We start from the raw sequence: 11,882 nt of genomic DNA, 5'->3' as shown, positions 1-11,882 counted from the left end.
TCTGGTTTGGACTTAGTGGGACTATCATTTGTTTTTCAACAGGACAATGACCCAACACACCTGTGTAAGGGCTATTTTATCAAGAAGGAGAGTGATGGAGTGCTGCATCAGATGACCTGGCCTCCCCAATCCCCCGAACCTCAATCCAATTGAGATGGTTTGGGATGAGTCGGATGGCAGAGTGAAGGAAAAGCATCCAACAAGTGCTCAGCATATGTGGGAACTCCTTCAAGACTGTTGGAAAAGCATTCCAGGTGAAGCTGGTTGAGAGAATGCCAAGAGTGTGCAAAGCTGTCATCAAGGCAAAGGGTGGTTATTTGAAGAATCTCAAATATAAAATACTACATGATTCCATATGTGTTATTTCATACTTTTGATGTCTTCACTATTATTCTGCAATGTAAAAAATAGTAATAACTACGAAAAATCCTCAAAATTGGCTATATCGTAAAAAATGTGTTTTAAGGTTAGGGTTAGGCATTATGGTTAGCAGTGAGGTTAAGGTTAGGTTTAAGGTTAGGGTTAGGTTTCAAATCTGATTTTATGACTTTGTGGCTTTGCCAGCTAGTGCCCACTCTGCCTAGCTGTCTCCAGGGCAAGATTCATGACAATAAATGCTCACCAGACCCCCTGTGATTTCACAAGAAACGAAACATAGAGAATCCATTTGCGGAAGTGCAGTTTTCATTACATTAGCAAATACTTCCACCCCTGTGGCTATATAAGCAGTGGAATTTCATAAGGGTTTTAAAAGAACCACGACGCACACAGCAAGACACAAGAGGTAAGACATTTGAGAATCAGAATGTCATCTATGGAAAAGCCTAAATTAACTATTGTCCTCAGTGCTGCATAAACAATACTGTTTGATTCTATTAGATATACTTGATTGTGTCTTGTACACATACATTTACTTTATGTATAGAAAATGGACTCCGTTAAAAATCAACAGAATGTGATATGATGTCTTATCAATACAATGTATGGAGTGGAAATAGCACAGTGCATTGTAGACTGTATGATCCAGTTGCCTTACTGAATGCAGGTATTTGAAGTGAAGCATTAGATTTTTTGCAGATACAGCATTACTTGTATTTTTGTGTAGAATAACATTTTCCTATTTTAGTACAAAAAAAATTGCATCAGCTAAAACGATTAATGGTGGTTCTTATTGTTGGGGAAGATGGTATAATATATAGACATTAAAGCTTTATGCCAATGGTTTTGCTAATGGACGTTGTGAGGTGGGCATATTTAAGCATGAAACACACTGAGAATCGCACTGCCGATGTTCCTTCTCTTGCTAGAACAAACGCGGTACGTACTGCGTACTGACCCGGTAGCGACGAACCTGCCGTTTCTACTTGTAGAATTGCAATGCTTGTCAGTATCAAACAACTTTCGCAATGTTCGTCAGTGTCCAACAACTTGACTTTGAGCCAATCAGAGAGCCACAGGAGTGACAACAAACAGGAAAAAGAGGCATCCACGGTTAAATGTCATGAGCCAGTCACACTCCATATACAGTGCCATGAAAAAGTATTTGCCCCCTTTCTAATTTTCTCTACGTTTGCATATTTCTGATTCTGAATGTTAGCAGATCTTCAACCAAAACCTAGTATTAGATAAAGGAAACCTGAGTGTACAAACAACACAACAATGACATACTTATTTCATTTATTTCATAAACCAAGTTATGCAACACCCAATGGCCCTGTGTGAAAAAGTAATTTCCCCCACTGGTTGTGCCACCTTTAGCTGCAATGAATCCAACCAAACACTTCCTGTAGTTGTTGATCAGTCTCTCACGTCACTGTGGAGGAATTTTGGCCCACTCTTCCATGCAGAACTGCTGTAACTCAGCGACAATTGTGGGCTTTCAAGCATGAACTGCTCGTTTCAAGTCCTGCCACATCTCAATTGGGATTAGGTCTGGACGTTGACTAGGCCATTCCGAAACTTCACATTTGTTGCATTTTAGCCATTTTCATGTAGACTTGATTGTGTGTTTTGGAGTATTGTCTTGCTGCATGACCCAGATGTGCTTCAGCTTCAGCTCACAGACGGATGGCCTGACCTTCTCCTGTATATTAAACTGATACAGAGCAGAATTAATGGTTCCTTCTATTAAGGCAAGTCGTCCAGGTCCTGAGGCAGCAAAGCATCCCCAAACCATCACACCACCACCACCATGCTTGACCGTTGGTATGAGGTTCTTAATGTGGAATGCAGTGTTTGGTTTTCAGCAGGCATAATGGAACCCATGTCGTCCAAAAAGTTATACTTTTGGATCATCTGTCCATAGAACATTCTTCCAAGAGTCTTGATGATCATCCTTGTGCTTCCAGGTGCTTTTTGGCAAACTTGAGTCAACTTTTTGGACAACATGGGTAACATTATGCCTTTGCTGTGTAAACACAAAATAAACTGCCTGCCTACACTCTGTTTAGAGGTGCTAAGTACTGTCGGCAGGCAGTGATGTAAAGTACTTAAGTAAAAAATAAGTCGTTTTTTGGGGTATCTGTACTTTACTTTATATTTTGACTACTTTTACTTTTACTTCACTACATTCTTAAAGAAAATTATGTACGTTTTACTCCATACATTTACAGTGACACCCAAAAGTACTTGTTACATTTTAAATGTGGTGTATTAACATTATGACTGTTTTGGAGGAACAAAGAATGTTGTTTTATGATCTTAGTTCAAATGTGGCGTTTGGAGGGTGACGCCCCAGGGGAGACTGGTGATTGGCCAGAAGAGGGAGCCACCCATCTTTTTGCATTGTTTATAAATAGGGGCTAGACTACAGAAAGGGCAGAGCAGCCATTCTGAGGCGTCGCTCTCCGGGTGTCATGTCACCTGTCACTTATGCTGAAGCTTGTGATCTGAATAAACTTATGATCAAGGATTCAGTATGAGCGGACTCCTTTGTTTATTAGCAATAATTGCCACCATTCATCCGATACGACAAATGCTTAGCTGGACAGGAACATTTTCTAATTCACACACTTATCAAGAGAACATCCCTGGTCATCCCTACTGCCTCTGATCGTGCAGACTCACTAAACACATGCTTTGTTTGTAAATGATCTCTGAGTGTTGGCGCATGCCCCTTGGCTATTCATCAATTTAAAAATCAAGAAAATGATGCCGTCTGGTTTGCTTTATATAAGGAATTTGAAATTAGTTATACTTTAACTTTAACTTTTGATACTTAAGTATATTTTAGCAATTACATTTACTTTTGATATTTAAGTATATTTAAAACCAAATACTTTTATACTTTTACTAAAGTAGTATTTTACTGTGTGACTTTCACTTTTACTTGAGTCATTTTCTATTAAGGTATCTTTACTTTTACTAAAGGATGAAAATTGCATACTTTTTCCCACCACTGTCGGCAAACGTTTTACAATCCTACCGGTGTGTCTGAGCTATAATTAGGGGACCCATGTTGCCTCAAGAGCACCCCCAGAGGCAAAAGTTCTGTATAGCCTATTTAATATGGTTTATACCATAAGGCAAAAACTGGACTGTATGATTCCTCTTCCATTTCCCTCTTTTTCTATTGCTTATCTGTTTGTCAATTTCCCAAGCTGGCTGGTGAAAATGCAGAAGCGTGGAATCACTCTGTGGCTGCTGTTGCTTCTCCATGTCCCTGGACTAGACTCTGCAACATGGAATCTATTCAGTGAGTTCAATTTAGCCTGGTTTGTACTGTGTTGTCAACTCCTACAGTCATTGGCATGCCAAAGGCCATGGCCATACAGCACAAACAGATCTGGGACCAGGATAAGTTCAGTTAGCCAAAGGCACAATGAAATCTGATATTCCCCTATCACAATTAAGTAATGTTAGTTTGTGAATGACAATGACATGATGTTTTAATAGCAGACTTTCCAATGAATCAGGAATAGGCAAATCATGTAGTGTACTCCTCAAGTTCCTGTTTGCAAAACACAAACAAGTTGGTTCATGCTTTGTACTGTAGTCTAATAGAAATGTAAGCAAACAGCATAGTTGCATAAATCTGTGGTCGGTTGTAGCTCATCAGTCCAATTTTTAAACTGACTAACTTAAAATCCTCACCCTCTCTGTGCTCACAGGTAAGTCCTCGACAGAGCCCCCACAGGAGGGTGAGGTGAGGCTGGTGGGGGGTAAACAGGACTCAGAGGGTCGAGTGGAGGTGTACCACGAGGGGAAATGGGGGACCGTCTGTGACGATGGCTGGGACCTGGCCGAGGCTCAGGTGGTGTGTCGTCAGCTGAAGTTCCCTGGCGTTATATCTGCTGTCACTGGAGGGACTTATGGAGAGGGTGAGTATCTTAAAAGGGTCATGTTCATTAGGCACCAAATGGAAGAAAATGGACTGAAACAGGGAGGGACTACCTGGGTCGTATTCACAAGGCACAAAATGGAAGAATGAAACAGAGTGAAATGGGGAGCTACTATCAGATCTTGTGCAATAAGGAACGCTCCTTTTCATTTTCTGTCAGCACAACAATTTGAAACCTTTTGCTACAGTTTGCCTGATGAATATGACTCCTTGCATGAGTTTGCCAAAAGGAGGCAGTGGAAGAATATAAGTATTAGTAGCATTGTCAATAACTCTGAATCCCAAATCAAACCTCAGCAACCCCTACCCCCTAGGGACTTTTGTAAAAATATGAGAGGATTGAATAAGCGTTAGCAATATGACGACAAGGAATTTGGGATTCTTGGAGGGAGCAAGTTCAAATAGGCAGTGATTTGTGGGAATGGCAGGCAGCACCAGCAGAAAGAGTCAACTAACATAATTTTATACACCACAATATAATATTTTGCATATTTCTGCACATGATTTTGCTTGCTCTTTGTTTATCCTCTGTTTTGTGTATCCAAGGATCGGGTTCAATCTGGTTGGATGATATGAACTGCAAAGGAACCGAGAAGTCCCTGTCCAGCTGTCCTTTCAAGGGCTGGGCGTTGACCGACTGTTCCCACAAGGAGGACGCAGGGGTCGTTTGTGAGAGAGGTACTACACTTTTCCCTGATTCCTTTGCTCCTAGCTCCTCGTCTCCTTCTGAAAAGTCTCCACGCCTCCTTCTCAAAACGGCAGAGATGTTTTTAGGAGGTGAGTTAAGAGGATGCAAGGAATTGAGGAAAATACATTTGAGATTCACCCAGTGTGTCACGATCGTTTACGAACGAGAAGGACCAAGGCGCAGCGTGATAAGCATACATGTTTATTTAACGAATAAACACCACGACAAAACAACAAACGAAACGTGAAGTCCAAGGTAGCATACACACAACATACCTTACACGGAACAAGATCCCACCACTAACTGGTGCCAACAGGCTGCCTAAGTATGGTCCCCAATCAGAGACAACGAGCAACAGCTGCCTCTGATTGGGAACCACACAAGCCAACATAGATCTACACATTCTAGATCTTAAACATAGAACATCGACATAGCAAACACAACACAGAAAATACACACCCTGACTCAACAAATACAAGTCCTCAGAGTCAGGGCGTGACAGTACCCCCCCCCCCCCCCAAAGGTGCGGACTCCGACCGCGCCACATAAACATAACAGGGTAGGGGCCGGGTGGGCATTCCGCCTCGGAGGCGGATCCGGCTCCGGGCGTGACCACCACTTACTCTCCACCTCCCTGTTGCGCCCCTGGTCTGGTCTGGACCTCGGCGCGCTGCTTCCCCTCTCCTTCCTCCCACGACGTACCAAGCCCTGTCTGGACCCTGGTGTGGGAGACCCCGAACCTGGAGAGGGGCTGACGTCTGGGTCTGGACTGGAACCGCTGACTGGAGCTGGACCCGACGACGGTGGATCAAACTGCTCTGGCTCCGGAGTGGAGCCGCTGACCGAGCTGGATCAGGCACCGTGGACGGACTCTGGCCCAGCTGACTAGACCCGTGGAGCGGATTGCTCTGGCTCCGGAGTGGATCCGCTGACCGGAGTTGGACCGGACCCTGGTGGAGCGGATTGCTCTGGCTCCGGAGTGGAGCAGCTGACCGGTGCCGTACCAGGCACCGGTGAAACAGGCACGGGCCGTGCCGGACTGGACACACGCACCACTGGCTTGGTGCGGGGAGCAGGAACGGGCCGTACCGGACTGGCGACGCGCACCACTGGCTTGGTGCCTGGAGCAGGAACGGGCCGTACCGGACTGGCGACGCGCACCACTGGCTTGGTGCGAGGGGCAGGAACAGGCCGGGCCGGGCTGGCGACGCGCACCACAGGCTTGGTGCGAGGGGCAGGAACAGGCCGGGCCGGGCTGGCGACGCGCACCACTGGCTTGGTGCAAGGGGCAGGAACAGGCCGGGCCGGGCTGGCGACGCGCACCACAGGCTTGGTGCGAGGGGCAGGAACAGGCCGGACCGGGCTGGCGACGCGCACCACTGGTTTGGTGCGAGGGTCAGGAACAGGCCGGGCCGGGCTGGCGACGCGCACCACTGGCTTATTGCGAGGGACAGGAAAAGGCCGGACCGTGCTGGCGACGCGCACCACAGGCTTGGTGCGAGGGGCAGGAACAGGCCGGACCGGGCTGGCGACGCGCACCACTGGCTTAATGCGAGGAGCAGGAACGGGCCAGACCGTACTGGGAACACACACCACTGGCTTAGTGCGGGGAGCAGGAACGGGTCGGGCCGTACTGGGAACACGCACCACTGACTTAATGCGGGGAGCAGGAACGGACCGGACTGGCGACACGCACCACTTTCTTGGTGCGAGGAGCGGGACTGGGTTCCTTTATAAACCCCCGCTCCTTCTGCTGCCTAACCAGCTCCTCTCGCCGTGCCTCTACACTCTCCTTCTCCCTTATCGCCTCCTGTAGCGCCTCCCTCTGACCTAATAACTTCTGTTCCCTCTGAACCAATAGCCCCCTTAACCTGGAGGCCTCCTCTCCTAACCTGCAGATCCGCCCTGTCGCTGCCTCCTGCTGCCTCGTCATACACACCGTGTGCCCCCCCCCAAAAAAAATTATTGGGGTTGTCTCTCGGGTCTCCGTCGTCGGCACTGTTGGCGCCGTTCCTCCTCTCCTACCTGGGCATCCTCCTTCATCGCCTTCCGGTAGCGGACGGCCTCCTCCTCCGTGATTCTCCCCCAACCGAGGAGGACATCTACTAACGTAACCTCCTGTTTAATTCCCGGCGTTTGCTCCTGAACACGCTGCTTGGTCCTATTTTGGTGGGATCTTCTGTCATGATCGTTTACGAACGAGAAGGACCAAGGCGCAGCGTGATAAGCATACATGTTTATTTAACGAATAAACACCACGACAAAACAACAACCGAAACGTGAAGTCCAAGGTAGCATACACACAACATACCTTACACGGAACAAGATCCCACCACTAACTGGTGCCAACAGGCTGCCTAAGTATGGTCCCCAATCAGAGACAACGAGCAACAGCTGCCTCTGATTGGGAACCACACAGGCCAACATAGATCTACACATTCTAGATCTTAAACATAGAACATCGACATAGCAAACACAACACAGAAAATACACACCCTGACTCAACAAATACAAGTCCTCAGAGTCAGGGCGTGACACAGTGTGTCTGCAGACTCTGTTTGACCAAGGTTAGGGAAGAAACATACATTTTAACCCATAAAAACTACACAAGGTTATTTTCCTGGTTAAATAAAGGGATGAATTAATGAATTAATACATGTTCCTAACTTCACTGAAACTAAAAGACACACTATCAGCCCTACATATTCCTACTAATCATGTACAGTCCTAATCATGTGCATTCCTCATACTGTACAGGCACAGATTTGACCAGTGACACAGCCCATTTCCTGGACCACAGTCTGGGCCTGTCAGATGACCTGGGCGAGTTGTTTGACCGTGGGGATGACTGTGACATCATCATCGCATTCCAGAGCCCCACAGGGAACAGAGACGGGGAGGGGAAGTTAGAGGTGGAGGAAAGGAACATCTGCACCCACAAACTGATCCTCTCTCTCTACCCACACTTCAACATCACCAATGGGTCCAGTAGCCTCTCCGTAGAGATTAGCCAAGCCTGCAGCCCCCATGTCACCAGCTTCATCAGGTACTAGTCTATGAACCTTAACAGGTGCTATTTAGATATACTGTATGTTTATTGGATTAAATACATACACAAGAATGTTGTACAGTGAGGGAAAAAAGTATTTGATCCCCTGCTGATTTTGTACGTTTGCCCACTGACAAAGAAATGATCAGTCTATAATTTTAATGGTAGGTTTATTTGAACAGTGAGAGACAGAATAACAACAAAAAAATCCAGAAAAACGCATGTCAAAAATATTATAAATTGATTTGCATTTTAATGAGGGAAATAAGCATTTGACCCCTCTGCAAAATATGACTTAGTACTTGGTGGCAAAACCCTTGTTGGCAATCACAGTGGTCAGACGTTTCTTGTAGTTGGCCACCAGGTTTGCACACATCTCAGGAGGCATTTTGTCCCACTCCTCTTTGCAGATCTTCTCCAAGTCATTAAGGTTTCGAGCCTGACGTTTGGCAACTCGAACCTTCAGCTCCCTCCACAGATTTTCTATGGGATTAAGGTCTGGAGACTGGCTAGGCCACTCCAGGACCTTAATGTGCTTCTTCTTGAGCCACTCCTTTGTTGCCTTGGCCGTGTGTTTGGGGTCATTGTCATGCTGGAATAACCATCCACAACCCATTTTCAATGCCCTGGCTGAGGGAAGGAGGTTCTCACCCAAGATTTGACGGTACATGGCCCTGTCCATGGTCCCTTTGATGCGGTGAAGTTGTCCTGTCCCCTTAGCAGAAAAACACCCCCAAAGCATAATGTTTCCACCTCCATGTTTGATGGTGGGGATGGTGTTCTTGGGGTCATAGGCAGCATTCCTCCTCCTCCAAACACGGCGAGTTGAGTTGATGCCAAAGAGCTCGATTTTGGTCTCATCTGACCACAACACTTTCACCCAGTTCTCCTCTGAATCATTCAGATGTTCATTGGCAAACTTCAGACGGGCATGTATATGTGCTTTCTTGAGCAGGGGGGACCTTGCGGGCGCTGCAGGATTTCAGTCCTTCACGGCGTAGTGTGTTACCAATTGTTTTCTTGGTGACTATGGTCCCAGCTGCCTTGAGATCATTGACAAGATCCTCCCGTGTAGTTCTGGGCTGATTCCTCACCGTTCTCATGATCATTGCAACTCCACGAGGTGAGATCTTGCATGGAGCCCCAGGCCGAGGGAGATTGACAGTTCTTTTGTGTTTCTTCCATTTGCGAATAATCGCACCAACTGTTGTCACCTTCTCACCAAGTTGCTTGGCGATGGTCTTGTAGCCCATTCCAGCCTTGTGTAGGTCTACAGTCTTGTCCCTGACATCCTTGGAGAGCTCTTTGGTCTTGGCCATTGTAGAGAGTTTTTGGTTGTTATTCTGTCTCTCACTGTTCAAATAAACCTACCATTAAAATTATATAGACTGATCATTTATTTGTCAGTGGGCAAACGTTCAAAATCAGCAGGGGATCAAATACTTTTTTCCCTCACTGTATGTCTTAAAGGGGAAGCTCTGTCGTAGCCGGCCGCGACCGGGAGACCCATGGGGCGGCGCACAATTGGCCCAGCGTCGTCCAGGGTAGGGGAGGGAATGGCCGGCAGGGATGTAGCTCAGTTGGTAGCGGTGGCTAAAGTAAGCTGAAGTTTGTACTGGCTGTTTTAAAGAAAACCTAACCATGGATTACAATTTGTCCTGGCCCATAGACTAATTTCATCCAACATGAAGTTGTAAAATGCAGAATTTACCACACCGTACAACCCAAAATCCAAATGTGTCAGATGATTTTAGACCTCAAAAGTAGACTGTAAAGATGAATCCATGTCTCGTTGCATCAATTGTGTAGATCCAGGGTGATTGTGCCTTACTTAAAGCACAGTTTCTCTCTATCCAACACCACTGGCTGAATGTCCTTTTTAGCTATGATATCTCCTAACATTTTTTGAATAAAAGTTAATTTATTTAAATGTCCTTGCTCTGGTTCTCTAGATACCTTTACACCCGCAAGATCGACGTGACCGTCTCCTCCGCCCAGTGCCTCCACAAGCTGGCCTCAAAGTTCGGGGTGAAACGGCTGATGCAGGACACCGGCAGGCTCTTCACCGTACTCCTCCCTGAGGACCCCTCCTTCCACACCCAGGCCTCTCTGTACCAGTACTCTGTCCAGACCGGGGACCTGCTGCTTAAGGAGAACTGCCTCCAGTACCTGGCCTGGAACTGCGAGGCTCTGATCAACTCCCCGGCCTGGAGTGACCTCTCCACAGACTTCCTGATGGCCCTCTTGGCACGCTCTGACCTAGTGATACCGGACGAGGGGTTCCTCCTGCAAGCGCTGGAGAGTTGGATCATAGAGAAGGGTGACTCGACTGGCACCAAGAGCCAGGTGGCCCTGTTAGGCCACATCCGCTTCCCGATGATCCCCACCGAGAAGCTCTACAACCTGCAGTTTACCTCGGAGCTCTACAGGAGCCACGAGAAGCTATATCGTGTCAGCATGCTCAGAGGCTTCCAGTTCAACGCCTTGTCGTTCGAAACTCTGAGGAAGCACAAAAGCAGCGAGAGTGAAGAAGAGCACGATTACTATCCCAGGATCTACACTGCTGAGCCATGGAGCTTCACCATCAACTCAACCAACAAGGAGCCACCACGCCAAGATATTCGATATGATTATAACAGGCGCTACAGCCACTACCAAAATTTATTACCCCACTCCAGCCACAGATTATGGCAAGTCATTCACCACACCAAACCACAATAGTGTGATTTACCAGACCAAAGGCACCAACCCCCTCAGTTGGTCAGCAAGAGTCTTTAAGAACCAACAAGAATGTTCTAGGTGTATTTCCTTCCCCACTGCCAGCCTCTCTCTCCAAAGCAGCCTTAGACACCAAAACCAGACCAACAGTGTTCGCTTCAGCAACCGACTGCTCCTAACATGCGAGGGCAGGTATGTCTTTCACGTACAGGACTTCAAGAACAACATGGCCCAGATCCCTACTAACATCAGTCTGGCCCTGTCCTACCCCTGTCCTAAAGGCCAGTATGACTTTCGGTTCGTGGTGAGACCAGAATACATTTGATAGCACTGCCTGGCACAGATGCAACAATGTTCCTAACACACATCCAAAAATCAAATAATGATGTCCCTGTTGCCAATCAATTGCTTATTTTTTTCTATACAATAGTTTGAAATGATGGTACTGTAGTTTTGGAAATATGTGATTGATTTGATTATAACCTTTTGTTGATTTGCTGAAAGCAAGTATTAACCAAAAACTATAACATCTATGCTTGCACTTGAATAAAGGCATTTTAACATACAGGGATGTGGATTATGTTTTTTTTCCCCCAGATGATGGCTAGTGCTTCCCATAGAGATAGCTAGAGGACTCTAGTGCCCAAAGGCTGTTTTACCATGGCCAGCGCCATTGAGGACTGTCACCATTTTGAAGAAGTCTACTGGGTGTGTGGGACTTCCTATGGGTTAAGGAAGGATCACATAATTCCAATCAGGTCATCAGGAGGGATCAGCCAATGAATTAAAGTTGTGAGCAAATATTCCATAACTGAAGGTGGCAGTAAATCGGCCACCTTGGCTATATACCTGTTCAAACAACACACTCCAGGTGGCAGTATGCACCCTTTCAGTTTGTTTGCCAACTCATAGAAGTAGTAGAAGAAGAAAACTGACTACTTCAAAATGGAGTTGGCCTCAATGGTGCTGCCAGTGCTCTCACAGAGACCATAATAGGACCGATTCAAAGATGGACCATGTCTGTTATTCCTCCACTAGATGGGGTCATTCCTTCAATCATATTCAGTGGTAAATGCTCCATGTGGAGG

At 46.6% G+C, this 11,882-nt stretch overlaps 1 protein-coding gene across 1 annotated transcript; it reads left to right on the top strand.

The window, feature by feature from the left end:
• The first annotated feature begins 618 nt into the window (after positions 1 to 618).
• On the top strand, positions 619 to 11,359 carry LOC121568707 (galectin-3-binding protein A-like). Its single transcript, XM_041879106.2, is given in 7 exon segments — positions 619 to 784; positions 3,600 to 3,694; positions 4,110 to 4,319; positions 4,886 to 5,017; positions 7,785 to 8,073; positions 10,029 to 10,737; positions 10,739 to 11,359. Coding segments are annotated over 6 exon segments (1,803 nt in total). The 5' UTR covers positions 619 to 784; positions 3,600 to 3,612; the 3' UTR covers positions 11,120 to 11,359.
• The last annotated feature ends 523 nt before the right edge of the window (positions 11,360 to 11,882 follow it).

This window comes from Coregonus clupeaformis, unplaced genomic scaffold (genome assembly GCF_020615455.1).
Source record: "Coregonus clupeaformis isolate EN_2021a unplaced genomic scaffold, ASM2061545v1 scaf2819, whole genome shotgun sequence".
Taxonomy (NCBI): domain Eukaryota; kingdom Metazoa; phylum Chordata; class Actinopteri; order Salmoniformes; family Salmonidae; genus Coregonus; species Coregonus clupeaformis.
This window is presented reverse-complemented; position numbering and strand designations above follow the sequence as displayed.